Genomic DNA, 25,946 nt, shown 5'->3' on the forward strand with positions numbered 1-25,946 from the left:
TTCAAAAAGCTCAGCCCCACAAAGAAAAAGCGATCGATTCTCTTTAATAATAATAACAAGAATAAGAATACAGACGCGACAAATATGCGCGCTTCATCGGATTCGATCTCTTGGCGAGGCGCGTCGATCGACGAAGCTTCCGTGGTGTCGGTTTTGGGAACGACGAATTCGACGAATACGAAGAATACGAGTGCTAAACATCAGTGTTTGTTCGCGGCGTGCGTGCCGGCGAAAGAGTGCGATTCGGAGGAAGTGAAGTGAGCGCTTTTGTTTTGTTTCTTTTCTCTGTTTCTTTTCTCTCTCTCTCTCTCTCTCTGCGTCGTCGCGTGCTTTGTCAGACGCGCGTTTCGGAAATGGGTGTCGTCGTTTTGTGTTTTTGCATCATCCGCCGCCCCTTTTGAGCGCGACGAGATGATGATGATGATGATGTTGATGTTAAAAAATCTCCTCCTTTTTCATCACTCTTTATTTACACTTTTCTCTCTCTCTCTCTCTCTGATGATGATGATGAAACGACAACAGGAAACGAGTCGAGCACGCGTTCGAGTCCTTACCTTCGGAAACGTTCGAGCGCGCGATATATCCGGGAGGAGGATTCGCTCGAGCCTCGAACACGGATAAAGTTCAACACGCGGAATATCACGACGCCGCGTTTCTTTTACACTCGGACTCGTTAAAAGTGGACGTGTTGGCGGATAAGTTTTTCCACGTGAGAGATAAACACAGCGACTTGAGACAACGCGCGGTGTCTTTGAAGGAGACGTGTAAAGAGCTCGGGACGCAGCATAAGTTTTCGTTTATCGTTTTAGATTGCGTGGCGAGGAGGGTGTTTTGCGCGGCGACGGAACACTCGGCGCCTTTAAGTTTTGGCCACGGGACGGATGGAACGTTGGTCGCTTTTTGCTCGAGGATCGGGAATAAAAGTCCGTCGAGGTGGCCGTTGAACGGAGATCAGAGTAGCACGTCGATTAGGGTAAACGCGACGCACAGGCATTCTCAAGATGTCCGAGGGATGGGAGCAATTCAAGCGAGCTCGCAGAGAAGGGCGAGCACGGATCCGAGAGCGCAAGATCAAAAATTTACGCACAAACCGAGCGATCCGATGACGTCTCGGCAGTCGATGGACGAGAGCAGACCGTATAATTGGGGTAAAGAAAGTAGCGGCGCTGCGGGTGGTGGTGAGAGTGGTGGAGATGCGATAAAAGTTGCCGCACCGCCAATGTCATCGGACGCTATACCGATCACGCATTTACCTTCCGGAAGATTCGTGTACGGACACAAATATTTACAACCGTTTGAGTTCACGTCCTTTTGGTCGTCGAGCTCGAATAACCGATCAGGCGTCCCAGAGCGTCGGTTTGATGCGCACGAGTTTCAAGAGAATCAGAGATTGATGAATGAAGATACTTTTGTGGTTTCTAAATCCGGCGAGCGCAAATCTATCGACGAGTTACGATGTCCCAACGAGATTCCCAGACGGTCTTTGGAGGAACATCGATCTCGCAAGTGGGCGACTGGGGATCACGTGAGCGATAAAGTGGACAATTGGAGAAGGAAATCGGACGCGACCGAAACCGGTAACATCGCAACTAAGAAAAATGTGGATGGTTCGGTGTTCGCGGAAAGTTCTTTCGGCAAATCTCGCGCGAGCACGGAAAGTAGCAACAATAGCAGAAAAAACAGCATGAGCGCCGACGGGAAGAAGAAGACGTCTGTCGAGGCCACGTCGAAGAAACCGGCAAATACAGCTGCAAAGACAACAGCAACATCGACAGCGACGAAACTCGAATCATCCGCTCCGCCGTTCGTACCGCCGAAGCTTTCTCCCAAATCCGCCCCGTTTGTGCCGCAAACGTTGACGATGCGAAAAACGGACAGCGCAAAGGAAGAAGAGGAAGAGAAAACCGCCGCCGACATGAAACGTTCGAGCAGTCAAACGCATTTGAACGGCAAACCAGACCCAAAAGGCCCGAGCGGCTTGAAAAAAATGTTCGCCAAACTCTTTCGATCGGGAAAAGATGCCGCCGACGACAAGGAAAAAGGCGCTTCTTCAAAAGCCTCCTCTTCCTCCTCCTCGGTGTACGACACCATGTGAAAGAACGCGCTTAAACGCATCATCACATTTGCGCACGTAGCATTCAAAGAAACAGTTTATTATTATTATTATTATTCTTAAGATGTATACTTTTCTATATAAAATTATATGTGTGTGTAAGTGTGTGAGAGCAAAACTCTCTCTCTCTTTCCGCCGTGCTTAGTATTAGGTTGCGTTCTCTCGTCGCTTCGACCACCCGAACGCGCACCCCAACAACCCCAACAACGGAATATAATTCTTTTCTCTTCTTCTTCGTTTAATATTACGCGCCCATGTTAATGCTCATCAACTCCGCCAAGGTTTTCGTCTCCGCCTTCCTCTTCGCTTCCGCTTTAAAGTTATTCTCGGTTTTTCGGATGGAAAACACTCCCCAAAAGCACGCGACGATGAGCACCATCAACATCAACCCGCCTCCGTATTCCCAGTCGGATTCCCCGGGCGGGGCATCCGTGGCGTAGACGATCCCGTCGAGGACGAAGACGAGTAACGCCCACGTCCAGAGGAACCAGACTTTGCTGTTGCGACCGACGAAGGAGGTTTTTTCTTCTTCTCCCGACATTCTTATGTAAAGTTACTCTTAATAGGCGTAGCGGTACTCGCTCGTCTTAAAGGCGGTGTAGATGTTTTGCGGAGACGAGTTCCGCAGTTTCCTTATCTGAGGGGCCAAAGGACGCTTAGGTTTGGACACCCTAAATTTTTAATTGCTTAAAATTTCAGCTTTTTTCGTATCCCTCGTAAGAATAACTACGAAAGAGAGACATTGTTCGTACGTATAGATGATGCGCTTATTAAGAGAAGAGGTTTAATTAAAAGAAGAAGAAGAAGCAGAGGAGTAGGGGTTAAATACTACAGAGATGAACGAGAATGATGAGGGGAGTTTGAGGAGGAAAAACGCGAATTCGTCGACTTTAATGACGACGAATTTTTCGGGAAAAACGAAGAATTCCATCATCGTTGGTGGGGAGGGAGAAAAAGCGGTGACGAATACTACGACGACGAAGAAAAGTTTGAACGTTGTTGAAGAGGAGAATAAAGACGAACAATTGAGCAAGTCCAACAACAACTCGTCCAACTCGTCTGCGTTCAAATCGTTCATCGTCGACGCGCAAAACTCCTTCAAAAATTTAACATCCTTCCAAGAGATGAAGAACAACTGGTCCGATTACGTGCAAAAAACGCACGACGCGCAGATGAAACTACTGGAAGAGAACGCGTTAAAATTCTCGAAAGATTTGAACAAGATGGGATTAAAAGTACACTTCATGCCGGAAGTGATGAAAACGAGAACGGAGATGGAGTTTCGCGGGTTACGGAAAGCAGAGCGAGAGGCGATGAAACGGTTTTGTTTTCACACGGCGAAGTTGGTCAGGCGCGAGATTCAACTGAAAGAAGCAGAGAAGGAGCGGAGGAAAGCGATGGAGGAAGAGCGTTTGACGGATGAGATTGTCGGGAGAGTGAATGCGTTGAAAATGAAAGTGGAAAAGGAGGAAAAATTGAGAGCGGAGGCGGACGAGGCGTTCGCGAGCGCGTACGCGAAGTTACGGGAGAGAGAACAGTTCATCGAGAATAATACGTTCGTGAGCAACGCGTTGGCGGAGAAGCTTTTAGGACCAGGGAATGTAGCATCTGGGAATGGAAGTGATCTGCGGGATAAAAATGGAACCAGTCCACCGAAAAAGAACGCGATGATGAGTGGTCGAAACAGTCCAACCGACCAGGCGGCAGTCGCCGAAAATAGTAAGAAAGAGCTTCATCGTCGTAAAGAAGAAGCGAGCGAAGCGTCGACTTCGGACGTGTTGAGCGACGCGCACACGAACGATGACGACGACGACGACGACGAAACTGTGAAAGAGAGTGGGTACATTCGTAAAGGCAACAACGCGTGCGACGAGGACGACGAAGACGAGGATGGCACGTCATCCGTCGTGACTCGCTCGATATTAACCGCTTTATTGCAAAAGAGACATCTCACGGAGGACAAAAATCCACAAGAGATTATCAAATTAGAAAGAGAATTGCACCAAATTCGATGCGTCGTCGCTTTGCAGCGCATATACAGACGCGAAAAGCACTTGAAGACGATTCGAATGAAACAAAAACGCGAGCGCGATGCGAAAGTGCGCAAAGGTTTGATTACGCTTTTCGTATTCGTATGCGCGTACTTTGGCGTGAAATTCGTGGGACTCGTCCTAGCTATCATTCGTAACGTACACAGACGAGTGTTCGTGATGGAGCCGTACGATAGGTCGATCGTATACGCAGGCAAAGATGCATCGTACCAACCGCCTTGGTATGTGACCGCTGGGATCGTCGACCTCGCGCCTTTAACGCACGCTCGGTATTCCATCGCCATGGACGAACTCGATCAGCTCGCCGCCTCGGAGAAAAAGAAGAAGATGAAGATGAAGAGCGATGATGACGATGATGATGATAATGATGATATTACCAGTAGCAGCAGTAATAGCGCTCTCATCGGTAGCGTAGAGCTCGCGCGATTACGTGCAAAGTACGAAAAGAACCTCGAAGTCCAAAAATTGAGCTTCCAATCCGAAATCGAACAAAGACAGTGCAAAAGAGGAAAAGCGTCAAAGTCGGCGGGAGAAGACGTTCGGGAGACGACAACGAAGCGCATCGAAATTTCGCAAAGAGCGCTCGAACGTTCGCTCTCCCGCTCTCGCCAACGCGAACTCGCCGCCATCGCGCGACTCGACCAAAAAACCAAACAGTTTGAAAAAGAAAAAGAGACGCTCTTATCGGGACAAGGAGGCTTCGCCGCGAAACTCGCTCGCCGGTTTTGGACGACGAGCGTCTTTCTCCTGTTGTTTCTTTCCGCGTGGTCGCTGCAACATCGAGAGACGAATACGACTAGAAATAGGGTATATCGTAGCATCAAAAGCAAGTGTAATGCGGTTTTGTCCGCCGTGTTCGCGTCGAAGCTTTTCACGTCCTCGTCTGAATCGTCGTAGACGAACTAGATAGATAGAGCGCACGTTGTCGTACGTGTAAGTTTATAAATAATGAAGCCATCACACATCACACAATCGCTTAAAAATTCTCATTGTATTCACGCGCATTCGCGAAAAATATAACCCACTCGTCGATATCATCACCTGTCGTTGCTTTTCATCAAAATGCCGTCTAAGCAAAGAACGTCCTCGAAACCGTCCGGGAAGCAAAAGCGAGAGTTGAAAAAGAATCGCGTCGTTGTTCGGGAGAAGGGTGATGATGATGATGATGCCGGCGGCGGGGAAAAAGAGTACGCGGATAAAAAGGTTCCCTCATCCTCGAGGCCTGGTGCATCGGCGTCGTCGGAGAAAAAGATGAAGCCGTCGGGCGATTTCGTCGCTTTGACGACGACGAAGAAGTCTAAGAAGAAACAGTCGTCGAAACCTCGAGTTTTATACGTCGGTTCTTTACCGCACGGTTTTTACGAGACGCAAATGCGCTCGTACTTTGGGCAGTTTGGAGACGTGTTACGAGTGAAAGTTTCCAGGAACAAGAAAACTGGGAAATCGAAGCACTACGCGTTCGTGGAGTTCAAACACGCGGAAGTGGCGGCGATTGTGGCGGAGAGCATGGATAACTATTTACTCGGAACGCACGTTTTGAAAGTGAAACTGATGCGACCGGAGGACGTGCATCCGGAGACGTTTAAAGGCGTGAAGGGCGGCGCGGGGGAGAAAGTAGCCGAGAGGAGCGGGTTTAAGATTGTGCCGTGGAATAAACGGGCGGCAGAGCAGCACAACAAGAAGAGAGACGACGCAGGGGAGAGGAATCGGTTGAAGAAGTTGGCGAAGAAGGAAAAGGAGAGGATGAAAAAGATTAGAGAGAGCGGGATTGAGTACGAGTTTGAAGGCGGATACGAGAAAAAGCTCGCGGAGAAGATGAAGGATTTGAACGTTAAGAAGACGACGGAAACGAAGAAGAAAAAGACGAACAATAAAGCAGCGACGACGACAAAAGTTGAGACGAAGAAGAAAACAGCAGCAAAAGTTACAACGAAAGCGAAGACGCCGGCAAAGAAAACGCCGGCAAAGAAGAAAGTGGAAAAGATCGACGCCGCGGAGGAGAAAGAAGACGCCAAGCCGACGCCTAGAACGGCACGACGAAACCGAGTTGAAGCGCGAGGGAAGAAACGAGAAGCTGAACCTGAAGAGCCAGCCGCTGCGTCGAAAAAATCTGCATCAAAGCGTACGAAGAAGTAGGTCTTTAATCTTATATATAAGTTTTTATTTGCTTGCGTTCTCTGCCGTCATTTTATTGTACATTTTTGTTGATTACACAACATCTAAATCAAATCGACGTTCGTCGTCGTTTGGCTTGACAATACGTTCGCAATGTCGTCGATGAAATTCGCGTTACCCTCTTCTTCATCCATGCGCACCTCGTTAGTATCGTTGTCGTAATCGCTGCCGCTGTTCGCGCTATCGTCTTCCTCTCTTTCCAACGCTCTCTCGTAAAAGCACTGCATGACTTGATGACTCGAAGCTGTGCTCGCGAGCCAGGCGTCGAGAAGCGGAAGTTCCTCGTCGCCTGCGACCATGGTCGAGGACGCGAGTTGTTGTTCTTCTCCTTCTCCTCCTCCTCCTGCTCTTCCTCTTCCTCTTCGGAGAGACGATCTCCCGCTAAACTTATTACTGCTACTAGAAGGAGTAACAATAATATCGTCGATACCGTCGACGAACGATTTACCGCCGCGTTTCTTCCTCTTCGCGTCATCATCGTTGCGTTCGCGAAATATTGAGCTGCCTCGCATGACACTATTCGCGTGATGGTGATGATGATGGAAACTCCCTGGAGGCGTCGTCACACCTCCCATCGTTTGCGGCGACATCGATCTCGGAGGGAAAGCGCCACCGAAATGCAAAGATTTGGACATGACGACACTTTCGTGCTTCGTCGCAAACCTTCGCAAGTTGTCCAAAACTTCAATCCCGGGTCCACTTGGGCTCCAACCTGGATAGGCCTCTGTGAAACTCAGGAAGGATTTTTCCATTTTGCCTTGTCGCGAACGCATGTGTTTCCTCGCGTTGGTTTTCGCGCCGTAGCGTTTATTTCCGTGTTTCGAGAAATCAAACACAGATAGCGAACACACGTCGCCAATACCGGAGACTCGGGCGGTTGAGTTTCTCACAAACTCGACGATATCGCCCGCGGAATCGCTCAAAGGAAACCACAAGACGAATGGACACAGAAAAATACCAATCAACTCTTCGAAAAATGTCGTCGCTTTCAGAGGGAATAGCTCGTTCGTGAATTCATTTTTCACCTCCAACTTGTGCGCTGACTTTCTCCAGTATTTCGGGAAATGGTGCGTGTGCGCGACGACTCTCGCCATCGCCAAGTTTGGTTCAAACGCGACGTTTTCTTCAACTATAAACGCTCTCGAGGTAGCCAAAACCGCGCCCAACGAAGCTGTCAACCAGAACACGTCTCGGTTACCGATATACGCGTTCAATAACCTGTCGTCCACCAACGCTAACAATAAAGCGCACGCGGCAAAAGCGCCCACAATGTACGCCACGAACTTCGCGCATATATCTGTTATAGGATTTGGAAACTGTTGCACGTACCTCGTCGCATATTTATGCGCTGCATTTAAACGCCATCTCGCGAAATGAGGCAGCTCGTTGAACTCTCTCATTTTCCAAAAAGCAATCGAGCTCCACTCTCTCGTTCCAACCGCGCTCGGTTGGTGATAAAACCGTTCTGCGTTGTGCAAGACGAAATAAAACGTCATGAATATCGCCAGAAATGGACTCAAAAAGAAATTCACGACAGCTAACGTCTTAAATCGTCTCCTCAACGCCTCGACGTCGTAGAAATCTTTCCTCACGTGGAACTTTTCGTCAAACATCCAATTAAACACGGCCAAGTCAAAGTTACTCTGAACGGACTTTGTCATCCACGCGTCTTTCTTGCATAAGATAGACACTGGTTCTAACCTCGTGTTGACCACGTCTCTGTTGACCATGCCAATCAAATAATTCTCTTTCCGCATGATCCTCGCCACGATGTCTCTCTCGTCCAACACCGCGCCTCTTTTCCTTCTGAACGTCAACGCCCCGGTCTCTTGCACGTGAACCAACCTCTCCACGATTTCCACCCACGTGACGGTCCAGAAATCTCTATCGCTCAACGCGAGTTTCTTTTTACTAAATTCCCGCATCTCTCTCAACTCTGGCAAATCGTGCACCAATCGCGCCACGTTCCAACACAAATACGCCGTCGCCAACGCTAAATACGAGCACACGATAGAGTCTTTAACGAATCGTTTCGACCCTCCCAGCGGGTGACGCATCACCACGCAGTCTCTCATAATGTCGCACCGTTCCGCGTTTTCCGCGCACGTCGTTCTTAAACACTGCCAATCCACGGAGAGGAGTAAAAACCCCGACATCCAAATCGTGAATAACAGGATGAGCGCGTTCGCCACGCGCGAGGAAACTTGCCCGAGGAATCCTTTCCCGAGAAAGTGCTCGTAATACAAGCGGGAGAAAAATCGGTCCAGATTTTCTTCCTCTTCGCCTTCCTCGTCTGTCTCGTAACTGTCGTCGTCTGAATCATCGTTTACGTCGTCTCGCAGCAAACCACGACGGGGCCGCGCGTGCGATAAACCAGGCGGCGCGCGAAAATCATCGATATCATCGTCGTCGTACTCTTCTTCTTCTTTTTCTTCTCCTCCTTTGTCGTCGTCTGCATCGTCGTCTTTCATCAAAGCGTCCCTTCGGGAAAGCTTTGAATCATCATCGTGCAAAACGAGTAACTTCTCGCGCGCTTGATCGTCCTCGTCCTCGTCGTCGTTACGACGATTCCGCTCGTACTCCTCGAGAACCGAGGGAAGCAACGTTTTCGAGCGTTTCTGGTTCGGGAGCGAAGAGTACATGAGGGCAGAGAGGGTGCTTTTTAGCGCATGTTTTTAGAGCACTTTATCTGATGTGGCAAGTGTCCGACTTTGAATAGTTGTGAAGAGATTTTACAGCGGCGGTACATCTTCGGTACATATGTACGTGTGCAATAGTAATAACATCAATAAATAACAACAAACGCGTGATCTCTCTCTCAATCTCTCTCAATCTCAATCTCTCAATCTCTCTCAATATCTTCCATGAATTCTATTCGCCGACTACCAACGCGTGCACGCCAAACGCGAGGAACAAAATCCCCCCGCACAAACCAACCATTCGTTCGCTGATGGCACCAGCCATTCTTTTACCACCCAAAACTGCCGCGGATGTGCACAACCCGTGGCCACAAATCCCTCCGAGTGTGACGCCGATCGGGTCGTAATCGGCGGCGAGCGCGATGGTGGCGATTTGCGACCGGTCGCCCCACTCGGCGAGGAAGGTCATGAGAAACGCTTGGAGGAAGATCGGAGAGAAGAAGACGGCGAGGATGTCGTTGATCTTACTCCCCGGGCTTTGTTTCTTCGCTTTCGTTCTCGTTCTCGTCGCGGGACCGGTCTTTCCTCCTCTTCCTCCTCTTCCTCTCGTCCTCGACGACGACGACGACGTGTGCTCTTTCAGCTCCTTCTCCACCTCCTCTAACTCGGACTCCGCGTTCGCGTCGTACCCGACCGTTTGGTCGTACACCGAACGCAAACCGAACAAGAAAAACAGACCAGTCGCGACGTAGTGCGTGGTCGTTTTGTTCAACAAGTTCGGCGCGATGGCGCCCATCATGGCGCTTAATCCCGTCATCAGAGCTAACGCGAAGACGGAACCGGACCAAACCTGTTTTGGTTTTGTCGTGGGGGAAAAGAGTGAAAATCAGTCAATCAGTCGTATCGTTACCATAGCACATCTCACGAGAGAGAGAGAGAGAAGAGAAAGAATGCGCGGCACGAGGTGCTGATGCTGACGATGAAAAAGGACAAAAACCTTCGCGTGAAGAATACCGCGCGACAAAAGCGGTTCGTTCCCGCGGTTGTTTGCATCATCACGAAAGAAGAGAGAATTCCAATTTCAAATTGGAATCAACGAACGCATCAATATCGCGTCTCATATCTTACCGTCAAACGACTGTGATTCATGGCCAAAATAGCCGCGATAAAGAACGTCTTATCGCCAATTTCCGAGGCTAAAATCATCGACGCCGAGCGGAGGAACCCTTCGTCTGCGAGAGAGATCATTTTTATTCGGTGAAAGTACTTTTGCGTTCTTTTCTCTCTCGAGAGAATTTCCAACGCGGTGTCACAAAAGTGGCGCATTTAGCAACGTCGTGTGCACATCCATCACGTCGCGCGTAAAAGGTCGCGCTCTACTGTCGAAAAGCAGGCGCTCTCTCTCTCTCATTAAACGCAGCGCGTTCTTCTCGAGCAGTCGCGGCAGTTTGAACGGCAGTTTGAACGGCAGCAGCTCGCGAAAAGCAGGGAAGGAAGAGGCGGAGGAGAAGTCTCTGACGCGTTGTTTTTCCCGCGGGAAGGAAACGAAGGCATTTTTAGTAAACGACGATGAGAGACGCCGACGAGGAGGAGGACGACGAGAATACGAACGGCACGGGAGGCGAAGGAGGAACGAGAGGAGGCGCAAATAGGGTGGTTCCTCCAATGCTCGAAGACTTGCTCAAGGAAACGGAAGAAACAAAATTGGAAATAAAAGAGGTCGAGGCGGACTTCGTCTCCTGTTACGAAGGCGAGACGAACTATCGCAAATACGTTTTATTCCTCCTGTTCATGATCGCGGTGATGCAAAATTTCGACCGGAACGTACCGTCGATACTCTTTCCGACCTTAGCGGTGGAGTTGGACATGACGGACGTGGATACCGGGTTAGTGAATGGGGCGTTTTTCTTACTTGTAAACTGCGCGTTGGCGATACCGTTGGCGAGATTGGCAGATACGAGAGGGAGGAAAGGCATTTTGATTTTTTGTTTACTGGTGTGGTCGCTGGCGACGTGTTTGTCAGCCACGGCGCAAAGTAAGGAGTGGTTGGCGTTTTTGAGAGTTGGGGTTGGTATTGGCGAGGCTGGGTGCGCGCCGGCGGCGTTGTCGTTGATCGCGTGCATGTATAAGCCGTCCGAAAGGGCGAGCGCGATGGCGATACAGGCGTTGGGATTAGCCGTTGGGATTGCGTTGGCGAACGTTTTAGGCGGGATATTGGTAGATAGGATCGGGTGGAGATCGGTGTTCGTGATGGCTGGAATCCCGGGGTTTGTGTTAGCTGGATTGGTTTATTTTACGTTGAGAGACGCGCCGATTGTTTTGAAGAGGTCGAATTCGAAAGCGAACAACGAAATGACGAACGAGGAGAAGAAGAGTAGCAACAACAACAACACTAAATCTATCGCAGTTAAAGAGTTTAGTCGTGCGTGTTCCGATGCGTGGGGGAGCGTTTGGGAGTGTGCGAAAGAGATGTTTCAAAGGAAAACGTTCGTCTATCTCGCCATCGCGTGTTCGTTACAAGTCGCCGTCGGTTTGTCCATCTTGACGTTCTTGCCGACATTTTTCATTCGCTCGCACGGGATGTCGAACCAAGAAGCCGGGGTGGACATCGCGGTCGTTTCTGGCGCGTGTGGTGCTCTTGGTATATTAGTGGGCGGCTTCGCGTGCGATTATTTAGTCAAGAAATACCACGACGCGCGTTGGTATCTGTGGTTCATGATCGTGTGTAACTTTATCTCCACGCCGTTGCTCGTGACGGCGTTTCTAGTGAGCAATAAGATTGCGTCGTTGGTGTTTGCGGCGTTCGCGGTGGCGTTTTTTATGGTCATGGTTGGCCCACCAGGCGCGGTGGTACAAATATTATCGCCGGATTCCATGAGAGCGACGTCGGCGGCGTTGTTCCAAGTCGTCACGAACGTCTTTGGAGGTTCAGTCGGACCAGCCGTGGTTGGCGCCGTGAGCGATCGACTTTCGGATAAGTACGGGGAAGAGAAAGGGTTGCGTTACGCTTTAGCCGGAAGCGCTGTTTTGTGCGTCTTGGGTCAAATCGCGTGGTTCGTGGCGTCTTTAACCATGCGCCAAGACGCGAAAAATGCGAAGGAAGACGCCGAACAGCTACTGATTTTGAAGGAGGACTATTTCGCCCACGTGAATACTTCTTCCCGAGAGGAATCGATGGCGTTACTCGGCGGTAAAAACGTATGATATAGAAGTCAATGAACTATAGTTTTTGTACGTACGTAACAGTACCTAGTAGCGATTAGGAGTTGTGTAATAGTAATAGTTGTGTAGTAAAGATGATGTTATCTTTTGAACGCTCAATAATAATAAATAATAATGGTACACTACAGTATTAACTCTGTATTTCGGAGGCCGCTGCGGCGGCGGCAGCGGCAGCCGCGGCGGACGAAACCGAAGACGAAAACAATTGTTTCATCCTCGTTTCAAACAGCTTCGTCTGATGCGTCAAGGTGGAATTCATCGACGTCGGTTCGATAGGACAAAAATTTTGCAACGGCGACGCGACGGCCGCGACGGTATCTGTCGTCGGATCGCACCGTGATATGATTTCTCTAATTTTCGCCGCTTCGTTCAGTTTCTGCTCAGCCGCCCACTTGTTTCCCATGTTTTCGTACGCTTTGGCGCACATCTCCAACGCGCTTTCAATCATCGTCAATTCTTGCGGCGTCTTTAATTCTCGAGCGGGAGGCGCTGGAGACACTTTAAAGTTCATGTTTTTCTCCTGGGTGTCGGTGAGTTCTGAGGACGCATGTTGCGCGTTACTTTGCGTGACCCGATTGATATCGACGAAACTGTCCGTCGACGCGCTCGGACTACTTCTGGTACTCCCGTCCATCATTACAGACGCGTTGTTGATATACTTTTGCCCCTTGGGCGATGGCAGCAATTCGTCGTCGCTCTTAATATCGCGCATACTATCACTGCTATTATTCGTATTATTGATCCCCAATTGCATTTGCAACGTACTCGCTTCACTCGCCGAGCTCTCGCCGCTTCGTCTTCTCAAAGCCTTTTCGGTGGTGGCTTGGTGGTTGGTTATTCCTCCGTAACTTTTCTTTCCAGAAACAGAATCATCCTCTCCAATCTCCGTGCTAATATCCATTGTTGTAGTTGTCGTCGTCGTCTTCGTCGTCATCATCGTCTCTGCATCGAGAAATTCTTGATGATGGTTTTCCGACCTCCCTCCAACCCCGAGACCCATCGGCTTCCTCTTCAATTTCCCTCCGCCGACTCTCGTCTGCTCCTCCAATATCGCCAACCGCCTGTGCCTCTGAAACCGTAACTTCTCCAAGTTCATCTGAAACTGCCTCGCGTTTATCCTCTCCGCCAGCTCTCGAACGACCACGTTCTCCAATATCGACGCGCACTCGCGAAACTCTCCTTCCGCCATGCTTCGCTTCGCGTTATCGAACTGCTCCTCCACGTGCGACAACTTCTCCTTCAACTTCGCTCGCTGATGTCTCAACTCGTTGCTCGTTTCCAAACGGATTTTCGACGGCGCGTCCATCAGTTTTTCCTCTTGGTACGTGAATTTCAACACCACCGGAGGACCACCGCGCTCAAAGTTGTTGGAATCATTATTATTCGTCGTCGCGGTATTCTTTTTCTCTTCTTGGTCTTCTTCTTCTGCAAAGACAACCACCGTGGATTTGTTACAGAAGGAAACGTGCTTGTTGGTCTTTTTTTCCGGGGAGGAAAAGTCATTCGATGATCGCCTCTTATTCTCGTCGTCGTTACTTCTTCTGTCCGGCTTTGAGGAAGAGTACGGCGACTTGGACGACGTCGAGGAGAGTTGTCGGCGCCGACGCATGATTCTTTTCAATCCTTTCTCACACCGTTTGGGTCTTTTAATTCCCAACAAAAACGAGAGAGGGCAACACGATGATTCAAAAACGAATTCTTCTGTCTCGCGTAAAAAACGCGGGCTTTTTCTCCCTTTCGCAAGCACGCGCTCCTTACCGCGTTCGCGCGCAAAAGTATACGTAGCGGGCGTGAAAGAGAGAGAGAGAGAGAGAGAGAGAGGGAGATCAAACGACGCGACAAAGCAGTCAAAAGTCTTTTCCCAATGGACAGAAAATTCTGAAGATAGCGAGAAAAAGTGCAAAAAGCGCCAAAAAATCTCATGCAGGTGAAAAAAAGCAAAAAGTGCTTTTTCTAAAAGAGTCAGAAGACGAGAGAAGAAGAACAACAGAAAAGAACGAGAAAAATGGTACTACCGCTCCACGAATAAAGAGATCCTCAAAACACTCTCGTGAGTATCATTAAACGGTTTTTGGTCTCTCTCTTTTCTAAAGTTCGCCTTCTTCCGAGCTTTCTTTTTTGGCCGGAGGTGGCGAGGGCGAGCGGCGATGGCTTCGTCGTCCTCCGCGAGACGCCGGAGGTGGCGGTGGTTCGTCGACAAAGTCTCGGTAGTTCGGCGAGGGCGAGCGCGAGCGACCGTAGCCGCCGCCGCCGCGGCGGTCTCCCCGGCCTCGGGTGTCTCGGCCGCCGCGATGAGTGTCGTCGTCGTCTCGGCGATCGGATCGGCGGCGGTCTGGGCCTCTTTCGCGGTCGTAATCGTCGTCGTATCTGCTTCTTCTTCGCGCGGGCGGGCTGCGAGATCGAGATCGAGAGCGGGAGCGGGACCTTCCGCGTTTGCGGTCTCTGCCGCCGCCTCTGCGGTCTCGGTCGAAGTCGTCGCCGTAACGCGGTGGACGTCTGTCGTCCCGGCCGTCTCGACCACCACCACCGCCGCCGAATCTATCTCCTCCTCTGTCGCGATCGTCGTCCATAATCATGCCGGTGCCAAACCTCGGCGCCGGCGCCGCTCCGGGACTTCGTTCGCGAGTATCGTCTCGGCCGCCGGAAAACCCAATACCGCCTCGATCTCCTCTCGACGGAGGAGGAGGAAGGTCTCCTCTGTCTCTCATATCGTCGCCACCACGACCACCACCACCACCACCACCGAATCTTCCTCTGCCTCGGTTCATCTCTCTTCTGTCCGGGCACTCTCGCGCGAAATGACCGGTTTGGCCGCACACGTGACAGGTACGATCGTCACCAAACCCAGCTCTACCGCCTCTACCGCCGCCACCGCCACCACCTCCTCCGGGGCCACCAGGCCCGCCTCGGAAACCGCCACCTCCACCTCCACCTCCTCCACCTCCTCTTCGGGATTGGTTCCCCATCGCTTTCATTCGAATTTCCTTCTTGCTCAACTGTTTGGTGTATCCTCCTAAACCGCCGCCTAAGCGCATCGGTCGCCAATTCGGCGTCGTTCGTCCTCTCTCCGCGTCTACGATGACCCGTTTACCTTCAATTCTCGTCCCATCTGCGCGCGCGAACGCTCGTTTCATGTCATCTTCCGTTTCAAACTCGATAAACGCGTACCCCGTTGGTTTCCCGGTATCCGTATCTCTGACTATTCGTATCGCTTTAATATCGCCGTACCGTTCAAATTCTCGTCGTAACACGTCCTCGTCTTCGCACGCTGCGTACGGTAATCTCGCGACAAACAACGTCGCGTACGGGTCTCCAGTCGCTTTCTCGTCTTTATGCGGATCCCACGCTTTCAAAGCCTCTTTTAACATCTTCTTCCCTTTTTCTAATTTCTTTTTCGTCTTTGCCGGCAACAGCGCGAATTTTTCCTTCTCCTCTTTTCGCTTCCGTTTCGTCTCCTCGTCGATCTCGATGATCTCTCCGTCGTCGTTCACGTCCACGTCGGAGGCATCCTCGTCTGTGTCCTTCTCTTCTCCTAAAATCATCGACTCTCTCTTCTCTTCTCCTTCCTCGTTCTCCTTCTCGCCGAATAAATACAAATACTTCCCGATTCCCGTCAAACGTTTACACGTCTTCCTCGCTTTCGCCGGCGGAAACCACTTCACCGGCGGCCTCGCTTTGAACATGACCAACAAATTCGGCGGCAAACCCGTCGGGTGTTGATTCAAATTAATCGGTCGCATCAGTAAATTCGACGACGGATTTCCTCCCCCCATGAGTGGCATCATCATCGGAGCCCCTCCTGCTCCTGCTCCTCCGGGAGGCATCATGAGCATCGGATTCGGCGGGAACATCATCCCCGGTGGTCCTCCTCCTCCTCCTTGTGAAGGCATCATCATTCCACCGGGTGGGGGCATCATCATTCCCAGAGGCGGTATTCCCGGTTGTTTCATCAGTAAAGGATTGTGTGGTTGCGCATTCACGAACGGCGGTAAAGAAGATCCATTGCCCCCAGAACTCATTTGAGTAATTCTACGGCCACAAACAGGGTTTCTCTCTCTTTCTCTTTTTACTCACTTATATAAGACGGTGGTTTTAAAAACGAAAAGCCTCTGTTGCTTTTTTCGAGCCGCACTGTTTTGCTTGTTTGGGGAACGCAACACAAACACACGTACTAACGCGCGTTCTCACTTCTCCTTTAAATGACGACCACCCCCTCGAAGTGATGAAGTTGCAGGGCTGAAATGCGTCTTCTCGGAAATTAGGGTTTAGAGTTTTCAGATCGTCCTTCAAAATTCAAAATTTTTCTCAAAAATTCCATCGCACAAAGTTCTATCATCGGCGTTGTTTAAACGCTTCATCCGAGCGAGAGAAAGAGAGAGAATTTCGCGTTTTGTTCCCGCTGCAACGTTTTGTTAATACCAAAGCTGCTTTTGAAAAGGAAAACGAGACGACGGTCAAGACGACGCCGATACGAGGAGGATTCAGCTTTTTGCTCCACAAATTTGGAACGAAATTCCGAATCATTAAACAAAAGACGAGAAGTACTACTCCGACCACCATTAATAAGAAAGCGGCGATGATGATGGACGCGACGCCTACTAAAGATGATTTGAAAAAGTTTCAAGTCGTGGTCGCCTCGGATGAACTCGGGGGGATTGGAAAGAACCAAACTTTACCGTGGAAACTTTCAAAAGAGATGAAACATTTCAAATCTTTAACCGCGGACGTCTCGAAACCGATGACGCAAAACGCAGTCATCATGGGAAGGAAAACCTGGGAATCGATTCCGGAGAAGTTTCGCCCGTTACCGGGGAGGTTGAACGTGGTTTTAAGCGCCAGTGGGCGAGTGTACGAGAAATCGAATAAAGAAAACGGTGGCCCCGGCGAGGACGACGCGGAGGGCGGCGCGAAGTGTTTGCCGGAAGGCGTGCTCGCGAGAGCGTCGATCGAGGAAGCGCTGGAAACGTTATCGACTGGGGAGTACAAGGATATCATCGAGAAAGTGTTCGTGATCGGCGGCGCAAAAGTATACGAGGAAGCTTTGAAGTCTGAACAGTGCGAGGCGGTGCATTTGACCGAAGTGAAACCGCCCGCCGGGAAGGATCCGAAGGAACACTTTGCCTGCGACGCGTTCATCCCGTTACCGTTGGATAGCGAAAAGTTTCGATTGTATTCGAGCTCAAAGCTGGTGAAAGATGGCGAGTGTTCGTACACGACGTTGACGTACGTCGCGCAAAATGGACCGGCTGGGAAGTTTCGAGTGGAGGCTGAAAAAATCTTGCCGCCAAAGATTTTGAAGGAGCAAAAACACGAAGAGATGCAGTATTTGGAGTTGATTAGGGAAATAATCGATGAAGGGAACGTCAAAGGCGACAGAACTGGAACCGGGACTATTTCTAAATTTGGTTGCTCCATGCGATACGACTTGAGACGATCGTTTCCGTTGTTGACGAGTAAACGTGTTTTTTGGAGAGGCGTGGCGGAAGAGTTGTTGTGGTTCGTGAAGGGTTCAACGAACGCGAACGAGTTGAAAGAAAAAGGCGTCGGCATTTGGGACGGAAACGGAAGTCGCGAGTATTTGGACTCCATCGGATTAAACCACCGCGAAGTGAACGATTTAGGCCCAGTCTACGGCTTCCAATGGAGACACTTCAACGCCGAGTACACCGACATGCACGCCGACTACGCCGGTAAAGGCGTCGACCAACTCGCCGAAGTGATTCACAAAATCAAAAACAATCCAAACGATCGACGCATTCTTTTAACCGCGTGGAACCCAGCCGCGTTGAAAGAAATGGCGTTGCCGCCGTGTCACATGTTCTGTCAATTCTACGTCGCGAACGGAGAGTTGAGTTGCCAAATGTACCAACGCTCGTGCGACATGGGATTAGGCGTCCCGTTCAACATTGCCAGTTACTCGTTGTTAACATGCATGATCGCGCAAGTCTGCGACCTGAAACCGGGAGATTTTGTCCACGTGCTCGGCGACGCGCACGTGTACGCCAACCACGTCGAACCGTTGGAAACGCAATTGAAAAACGAACCGAGACCGTTCCCGCAGTTGAAAATCAACCCAGACGTGAAGGATATCGACGGGTTCAAGTTTGAAGATTTTGAGATCATCGGGTACGACCCGTGCCCGAAAATTGAAATGAAGATGGCCGTTTAATCATCATCAAGGAAACGACGCTTTCGTCGTCCTTGTCATCGGCATCATCGTCGTCGTCTTTGAAAATGTTATACATATAAATAAACCATTCAAAATACAAAATCCAGAACTTTTCGCTTCATTATTTTTCTCCCTCCTCCTCTCTGCTTCTCTCTGCTTCACTGCGCTCCGAGACAGAATAAAAAGATACCGCAATGACGCACCCCTCCGCATCGAAGAATGCATTCATCCCGACGTGGATGTCCGTCCTTTCCGACGTTCTCTTCCAGAAACTTCGATGCAAACACCTGCCGAAAACGTCTTTGGAAATGGTCACATTTCCCCACGGGAAGGAAGAAAAATCATCATCCAAGAAGACGTTTAAGAAGCAAACCATCATCGTGACCGGCCCAACGTCTGGTATCGGCGAGACGACCGCGTTGACGTTAGCTATGAGAGGTCACAGAGTGATTTTAGCCTGTCGGACGGTCTCTAAAGGCGAGACGATGGTCAAGAAATGGCAACAAAAATACTCCTCCAAAAACACAAGATTGAAACTCGACTGCGTCGTCATGAAGCTCGATTTGAACAGTTTACGATCGATTCGAGAGTTCGCGAAAACATTTACAGATGTCGAAGATCGATTGGACGTGTTAATAAACAACGCCGGCGTGTTTGATATGTCGAATAAATACGTGCTCACGGAGGATGCGTACGAACAGCACCACGGGACGAACTTTTTAGCGCCGAGTTTACTCTCGCTTCTGTTGATAGGTAAAATGTTGGAAACGAAGACGACGGAGGGGTGCGAAACCGCCGCGAGGCAATCGAACAGTCGGATTGTGTTTGTGAGTTCAAAGTTGCACGAATTTGCGAAGAATTATGACATGCAAAAGAAATCGTTTGGGTTCTCCGCGAAGAAGGCGTACGCAAATAGCAAAATGGCAGAGATTGCATTCGCAAAGGTGTTAGAGAGGAAAGTGTGTAAAGCGTTTTATACGAACGCGAAGGATGGAAGGGACCCGTCGAACGCGCCGATTAAAATGATGAGTTTACATCCTGGAAATATTATAACGAACGTTGTGAAAACGTTACCGAAATTGATTCAGTTTTTGTACCGAACGACGATGCGACAGATTTTGTTTACGTGCGACGAAGGCGCGAGGGCGACGGTGTATTGCGCGCAAAGCGAATACGCGTTCGAGGAGGCCAAAGGAAAGTTTGGGAGTTACTTTGATTCTGCGTGCGAGTTGCGCGAGCCGAACAGCTTGAGCGAAATAGAGGAAGAGGGATTGTGGCGAGAAGTCCTGAAAGAGTTTGGGATGTCTGAAGCGCAGTTGATAAAGGAGTGGCAGACGGCGCTCGCGTGAACAAGAGAACAAAATTTTCAAATGACTCTTTGTATTACAATTTTTAGAACCGCATAGTACCGGTGCCGTTGTACGTTTTAAATTACTCCAATTCGTCAAAGTCCATGTCCGGTAAGTGGAAGTTCAAACCTTCGTCTTCATCCTTGACGCCTTCACTTTGCGTTCGCTCGAGTTGTTGGTTTCTGTTTGACCCGGTGGTGGCATCGGACTGATCCGAGAAGATGCTCGTCATCGCCCCGAAGCCTAAGCCGCCCCACAAATCAAACGCCGATCGATCTTCCTGAGTGGCCATGGATAAATGCGAGGGCGTGAGCAAAGGCGCTTGGGATATCTGCTGCCGCTGCTGCTGCTGCTGCTGCATCGCTTGTTGCTGTTGTTGTTGCTGCTGCTGCTGCTGCATGGGCGATCCACCGAACGAGGGAACGTGTTGGAACATACCTTGCGCGTTCTCGAAACCAGGAGGCGCGAAGCCCCTCGGAGATCCCGAAGCAGAAGATAACGGATTACGTTGTTGATGATGTTGCTGTTGTTGCATTTGCTCCGCGCGATGCGTAGACGCGGCAGGTGGCACTTGTTGTTGTTGTCGTTGTTGTTGGTTGAAAGCTGTGTCATTTGCAAGACTGCTGCTACTTTCGGGAACGTGCTTCCTCCCCCACGGCGGAAGTAGGGATTTGCGTGGTGGATCAGCGGACGCATTCCTATCGTCTCTTTTGGAAGTTTCTCTTGTCGTAGATATCGCTCTAGGGGCGACGTAATTATTCAAATCAACCAATTTATTCGCATTTCCAATTCTTACCGGTCTCGAGAGAGCGGCGGCGGCGTTGCGCTTTGCCTCCTCCAAGCTAGCGTCCAAGCTCGGCTTTCTCACGTTTGTTTGCTTTTTACCGGCAGCTTCCGTGTTTGTCGCCGCCGCCGCCACCGTTGCCGCATGAGTAGATGTATCCTTTTTCGATGCATAGGCGACGTCTGTGGCCGAAGCCGACGAGGAACCGGATAATTCGCGTTCAATCGTAACATCATCATTTTTACTCGCCCGCGGAGAGGACCCTTTGGTGCGCGCTTTAGGGGTTATCGGCAGAGTAGGTTTCGATACCTCCTTTTTTGGTGGTAACGGTTTGCCTCCTACAGGATCAACAGATGCAACTGTTGGAGACGGTTTCGGAACCTCTTTGATTGATGTCTTCAAATTCGAAAGTCTCGGACTTGGAAGTTTCGTGGTGTTGGCATCTTTACTCTTTTGCAACTCATGAGAATCTGCCGTCATGTTCGTAGTAGCATGAACCTCTGACGAGGATTCTGTTTTAGTTTCAGCGACGATTACTGGCTTTAAAACGCCAACGCTCTTCTTCTGGTTAATTACCGATATCGCGAAAAGGCACGCCGTCACGACAAAACATACCGCAAAAAATACCGCTAAAAAGTTTGGCGACGTAATCGTCTCGAGCGTTCCAGAAACGTTCAACGATATATTCGCCGAGATCCTCGCGACAAACGCGTAAGTTTTCGTCTTGAAACTGTTTTCGCGTCTTTTCTGAGCTTGCGATGCCTTCGCGGCTTCTTTTTCTGCCTTTTCGGCTGCAAATGAATACGCCTCAGAAACTTCGCCTTCCACGTCTACGCACTCTAACAAAGTGAAAGAGTTTCTCACGCAGACGGAAGATTTTAAAATATGTCCTTTCCCTGCTGCTTTCGGTGGCGCAAAGTATATGCCTCCCAACGATTTTGTCTGACTTGGTTCAATGCAAATAAGACTGTCGCCCTCGTTGCCGTTGATGTTCGTACTTTCAAAGATGAAGGCATTCTCGCCCTCGCGAGCGCTACCAAATTTCGGAGCAGATTTAGAAATCGCCCCAAACGTCACGCTCGCGAGTAAGTTTGAAAACATCCCACCGCCGCGCTTGAGCAACTTTCCGACGGCTAAATCAGGTGTGTCGGCGTGCGAAGCGCCAGGAAACATGTACGGTACCGCATCGAAGCATAATTTTTTAGACGTGGGATTTCGAACTCGAAGCATCTTTGATTTCGACGAGCGCTGACCGGCCGCAACGAAATCGATGAAGGTGGATGACGTTGAATTCGCAACAAGTCCTCCTCGCTCTTCTTCCTCCTCTTTATCATCCGCATAGTCTGTGAACGATGATGGGGAATAGTATTGCACATCATCAGTATCATCGCTCCTCGAAGCGAGCGAATCTATGATACTCGGACTTTGTAAGTTGACTAAAACTGCCACGGTGTCGACGTCGCCGAGACTGGTAGCTTCGTTCGATACAACTACGGTTGCCTTCATGTGAAATGCATTTTTCTTCTCGAGCGAAGCAATTTTATCGAGTCTAGATCTAAGTTTTTTTGCTTCCGCTTTACTGGGTGGAGAAGATACGAAAACTTTCTTCTTCTGCAACAATTCCGCAGCGGATGCTCCTATCGAATCAACATTTTCACCGTCCAAGTAATCTTCTCCTCCCTCACCGTCTTCAAAATCCTCGCTGATCGCGGTATCGAACATCAGATCGTCATCACCGAAGATTTCTTGATGCATTTCCGACAAGTCGAGTTTAACCCAGGCGCTGATTTGCGGCTCTTCGACGTTCGGCTGGATTAAACCGTCATTCTCGTTGTGGCGAACGATGACGCCTTTCTGGCTTCCACGCTTGCCATCCATAGAATGCTGCAACACACTCACCCTGGTCATGACCGGAATGTTGTGCGTAGATATAACTTCGATTGGGACGCTCGCGTGGCGCTTACCCATCGATACAGAAGCGCGCACCACGTCGTTTACAGGAAGCAGTGTACCGGTACTAAAAGAGGCCGTGATTGGTACTTGCATCCAACGATCATCCGTGAGAACGGCAAAAGTGTAGTTTGCTCGCATCGAATCAGACATTCTCTCGATGAACTCGTTATCTTCGCCGATATTAGCTGCTAAATGGAATATCGCGCGACCACGCGCTGGCACCACGAAATCACCCGCAATGATTTCGGCCCATTTTTCAGATTCATCGTTCGCGTATTTTTGGCGCCCATATCGCTCGTGCTCGACGCTTGTCTCACTCTTCCACGCTTCATTCGCGAGAGGGGACCATTCGTCGAGGATGGAATCGTCGTCTGCGAAGCTATTTCTATCTCCCACAGTCTTTCCACTTTTGTCATCTTTTGATTTGTTTTTATCTGCCTTCTTCTCCGTATTAGCATCGACCTGTGTCTTGCTCGCGTAATCCTGGCGGCATCCGCCCGGCATGTCCGAGAATCGTTTCTTGTTCGGGCGACACGGCGCATCGTGCGTGGAGTCTTCGTCTTCCTTATAGTACTCTTCTATCGCGTGCGACCTATCAAACACGTACAAGACTTGGCCGTTCCATCCAGATATGCGCGCAGATTCTGGGTCGAACGTTGTTAATCGAGCAACTTTCGCGCCGGGCATATCCGTCCACGTCGAAACAATCTTTAAAGGTTTCGAATGCGGATTTGTGAGCGTAATCACGCGCGTGCGATTGAAACCGGGTCCAACTATACCAAAAGATATTGGCTGACACGTTGATTCTACAGCAACAACTGTAATTTTGCTGGCATCGTCCGTATCTTCGACGGACTTCTCGTACTCTTCGCGCATGTCTTCTAGCGGCGCTGTCGGATTGTACGACGTTTTAGAATCCGCGTTGATGCAGCGTAAACGCGCATCGTAGCGTTCAATGCGCATTGGAAACTTCAGTAAATTTGTTATTATTGTAATTTCATCGTCCTTTTTATTCAGTTTCCACGATGGAACCGGCATTCTGTCCATGAACGTGAACGTTATTACCTCGCCTGAACTTATTTTTCGGCCTTTCGGATATCTAACAACCGCTGTTCTCGAAGCGTTGATATCAGCAAGTTCAACATTCAAAAGTCGCAGCGGTTGCTTTCCGATGTGTTCAAACGTGACGTTTCTTTCCTTCAAACGGTGATTCAATCCACTGAATGGCATTTCTTTTTCCTCCTCCTTATTCTTCTTCTTCTTCTTTTTCTTGCTTTCTTTTCCGTTTTCGGTGGTAGGATTGCTCTCCTTCGAAAGGAGTTCTCTTTCTTCGATCGTGTTCGGGATTTCAATACTTGGAAACGTCAGCGCGTACTTATCGATCGGGCGGAACGGAACAGACTCGTAAACTAAAGCTCGAACAAGAATTTCGAGGTTGTAACTCCTCCCAATACTATTTTCAACGGACAACGTCACACGTTCGGCCACAAAAGTCTCCGAGGCGGTGCGGCGACTTTTCACGTCGTACCAAACTCTCGCCGCCTCGACTGTTTCGCCCGGTTTCACCGTGACTCCTCGACCGGAGACGAGCTGCGGACGTATATCAGACGTCGGTGAAGAGACGCTCGTTATACGAATCGGCCATAAGTCGCCGTTCGTGACGTAAATAGATCGCCGCTCTTTCAGCTTTTTCGAACCATGTTTTCGATTATCCTCGCTCACGATAATCGTGCCGAAATCGATTTCGTTTGGATGCGTGAATACGGTGTTATCAACCCCTTCTAAGCTAACTGGAAACTCAAAAGCTTGTGAAGATGCCGTAGTTTTGACATACACGATGCCTTGATGTGTGTTCGTGCTGCGAACGCTGTGCACGGACCCGCTGGAAGGTGCGTTTACTTCTCCGTTTCGATTAACCGGCGCGGTGAGCGTCACTCTCGCGAGGCGAGAAAATGTACCCGGCTGTATGGACCAGCCAAAAGAGGCAGAATCTTCTTTGTTGTTGCCGTCAGATGATGGTGATAATGATGATGATGAAAGTGAAAGTGATGGTTGTGAATTTGATGATGATGATGATGATGATGATGATGATGATGGCGATGATGATTTTGACGACGAAGAAGAGTCTTCCTCCTCTTCTCTTTTACTACTCACCCACGGTACGTCAATCTTGATGAATTCAGACCGCGTCCACACGTCCGTAACGTTCAGCACTCTTAACAACGGGTTGAACAACCCTAAATCGTAATCGTGTGGCACGCCGTACACTTGCTTCGTGCTCAGTTTTTGCACGCGAAAATCGTTTGGTTTCGTCAAAAACGTAAACGGCATCAAGATGTCCCCTCTGTCCGTTTGTACGCTTAACGTTCCTCTCCCTCTCCCAGTTTGCAAGGGCGCGTGTCTGATAGTCACTTCGATGCTTCCTGACGGTGGGATCACGAAAATAGGATCCTTTCCTTGTAAAGGCGAGCGCGATTCCTCCATCGTCTCGCCGTCAACCTGCATGATTTCCTCCAACCGATCCACGCTCTTTTGGACGTCAGCTTCGGTATCTCGAATCATCTTTTGCATTTTAGCCACGCTCAGTTTCAGACTCTCGTGTTCTTTTCGATTTTCGTCCAGCATGTCCTCGCTCTCTTTTCTATCCAACTTCTCTTTCGCGGCTATCAACCTATCGTTCAACTCGTCGATGCGTTGCGTCACGTACCTAATCTTCTCGTCGTGTTTCTCCATGTCCCCTCTCCTGTTCTCCAACATCTCTCTCGCCACGAGCAAGTTCTGCTGCATCACCCTCTCCTCGTGCTTCGTTCTCCCGTACGAAATCCCTTCCGTGTACACTTGCACGCTATCGCTGGTGATCAAATACACCCTCAACGGCTTTTCCGCGTCCAAGTTACTCACGGTTAAATTTTTCGTCGTCGGCCATCCAACCTGCGCCTTCTCGAAACGTAACACCGACGGGTGTAAGTTCAAATTGAACTCTTTAAACTTCTTCCTCGATATCGGTTTGAAATTCCGAGGTTTCCACACGTCTTGGGTGGTTTTCGCCCCGTCCGGTAACACGAACGGAAGTTCGTTGTTATTATTATTCTCAGGAGACGAAGAAGACAAAGAAGAAGCACCAACTGCTCCAATTTCATCATCATCCACACCGTCGACGGACGCGAAACTCTCTTTCACTCCTCCCGTGGTCTCAATCGCGTCGCTTCCAATCGGTCCCCACGACGACAGTAAAAACACCGACGAAACACAGAGCGTCGCCGCCAAGAAGAACAAGGTCATCAAAGCGAAAAACACCGACGATACGTTCGAATTGATATCGCGCTTCATCCTTTTTCCGTACTCTCAGAGGAGATCTGTCCACATAATTGGATTGCGATGAAAGCGCTCAAACTTTACGAAACGAGACGCTCTTTTCTCACGAGGAGGAAAAAGAAGAGGGCATCGTGCTTTTATTAAACGAATAATAACAACACCGCTTTGAGCGGGTG

At 49.8% G+C, this 25,946-nt stretch overlaps 12 protein-coding genes across 12 annotated transcripts; 6 read left to right on the forward strand and 6 right to left on the reverse strand.

Annotated features, from left to right (window-relative positions):
- Window positions 1-84: 84 nt before the first annotated feature.
- Bathy03g03410 (predicted protein) lies at window positions 85-2,095 on the forward strand (the record flags this gene model as incomplete). The annotated part of the gene is made up of 2 exons (XM_007514398.1): window positions 85-236; window positions 523-2,095. The coding sequence occupies 2 exons, from the start codon at window positions 85-87 to the stop codon at window positions 2,093-2,095; spliced, it is 1,725 nt and encodes a 574-aa protein (XP_007514460.1).
- A 262-nt stretch (window positions 2,096-2,357) lies between these two features.
- On the reverse strand, window positions 2,358-2,654 carry Bathy03g03420 (predicted protein; the record flags this gene model as incomplete). Its single annotated transcript, XM_007514394.1, has 1 exon — window positions 2,358-2,654. One exon carries the CDS (start codon window positions 2,652-2,654, stop codon window positions 2,358-2,360), a length of 297 nt encoding a protein of 98 aa, XP_007514456.1.
- Window positions 2,655-2,949: 295 nt separating this feature from the next.
- Window positions 2,950-5,061, forward strand: Bathy03g03430 (unknown protein; the record flags this gene model as incomplete). The annotated part of the gene is made up of 1 exon (XM_007514254.1): window positions 2,950-5,061. The coding sequence occupies one exon, from the start codon at window positions 2,950-2,952 to the stop codon at window positions 5,059-5,061; it is 2,112 nt and encodes a 703-aa protein (XP_007514316.1).
- Window positions 5,062-5,226: 165 nt separating this feature from the next.
- Window positions 5,227-6,300, forward strand: Bathy03g03440 (ribosomal biogenesis protein Gar2; the record flags this gene model as incomplete). The annotated part of the gene is made up of 1 exon (XM_007514043.1): window positions 5,227-6,300. The coding sequence occupies one exon, from the start codon at window positions 5,227-5,229 to the stop codon at window positions 6,298-6,300; it is 1,074 nt and encodes a 357-aa protein (XP_007514105.1).
- An 83-nt stretch (window positions 6,301-6,383) lies between these two features.
- Bathy03g03450 (predicted protein) lies at window positions 6,384-8,981 on the reverse strand (the record flags this gene model as incomplete). The annotated part of the gene is made up of 1 exon (XM_007514048.1): window positions 6,384-8,981. One exon carries the CDS (start codon window positions 8,979-8,981, stop codon window positions 6,384-6,386), a length of 2,598 nt encoding a protein of 865 aa, XP_007514110.1.
- Window positions 8,982-9,210: 229 nt separating this feature from the next.
- Window positions 9,211-10,304, reverse strand: Bathy03g03460 (predicted protein; the record flags this gene model as incomplete). The annotated part of the gene is made up of 2 exons (XM_007514380.1): window positions 9,211-9,828; window positions 10,107-10,304. 2 exons carry the CDS (start codon window positions 10,302-10,304, stop codon window positions 9,211-9,213), a joined length of 816 nt encoding a protein of 271 aa, XP_007514442.1.
- Window positions 10,305-10,547: 243 nt separating this feature from the next.
- Bathy03g03470 (major facilitator family transporter) lies at window positions 10,548-12,182 on the forward strand (the record flags this gene model as incomplete). Its single annotated transcript, XM_007513940.1, has 1 exon — window positions 10,548-12,182. One exon carries the CDS (start codon window positions 10,548-10,550, stop codon window positions 12,180-12,182), a length of 1,635 nt encoding a protein of 544 aa, XP_007514002.1.
- Window positions 12,183-12,330: 148 nt separating this feature from the next.
- On the reverse strand, window positions 12,331-13,809 carry Bathy03g03480 (unknown protein; the record flags this gene model as incomplete). The annotated part of the gene is made up of 1 exon (XM_007514217.1): window positions 12,331-13,809. One exon carries the CDS (start codon window positions 13,807-13,809, stop codon window positions 12,331-12,333), a length of 1,479 nt encoding a protein of 492 aa, XP_007514279.1.
- A 478-nt stretch (window positions 13,810-14,287) lies between these two features.
- On the reverse strand, window positions 14,288-16,219 carry Bathy03g03490 (U1 small nuclear ribonucleoprotein 70 kDa; the record flags this gene model as incomplete). The annotated part of the gene is made up of 1 exon (XM_007514293.1): window positions 14,288-16,219. The coding sequence occupies one exon, from the start codon at window positions 16,217-16,219 to the stop codon at window positions 14,288-14,290; it is 1,932 nt and encodes a 643-aa protein (XP_007514355.1).
- Window positions 16,220-16,782: 563 nt separating this feature from the next.
- Window positions 16,783-18,369, forward strand: Bathy03g03500 (predicted protein; the record flags this gene model as incomplete). Its single annotated transcript, XM_007514055.1, has 1 exon — window positions 16,783-18,369. One exon carries the CDS (start codon window positions 16,783-16,785, stop codon window positions 18,367-18,369), a length of 1,587 nt encoding a protein of 528 aa, XP_007514117.1.
- A 194-nt stretch (window positions 18,370-18,563) lies between these two features.
- Window positions 18,564-19,718, forward strand: Bathy03g03510 (unnamed protein product; the record flags this gene model as incomplete). The annotated part of the gene is made up of 1 exon (XM_007514357.1): window positions 18,564-19,718. One exon carries the CDS (start codon window positions 18,564-18,566, stop codon window positions 19,716-19,718), a length of 1,155 nt encoding a protein of 384 aa, XP_007514419.1.
- Window positions 19,719-19,800: 82 nt separating this feature from the next.
- Window positions 19,801-25,785, reverse strand: Bathy03g03520 (proteophosphoglycan ppg4; the record flags this gene model as incomplete). Its single annotated transcript, XM_007514376.1, has 1 exon — window positions 19,801-25,785. The coding sequence occupies one exon, from the start codon at window positions 25,783-25,785 to the stop codon at window positions 19,801-19,803; it is 5,985 nt and encodes a 1,994-aa protein (XP_007514438.1).
- Window positions 25,786-25,946: the final 161 nt, after the last annotated feature.

This window comes from Bathycoccus prasinos, assembly GCF_002220235.1.
Source record: "Bathycoccus prasinos genomic : Chromosome_3".
In the NCBI taxonomy this organism is placed as follows: domain Eukaryota; kingdom Viridiplantae; phylum Chlorophyta; class Mamiellophyceae; order Mamiellales; family Bathycoccaceae; genus Bathycoccus; species Bathycoccus prasinos.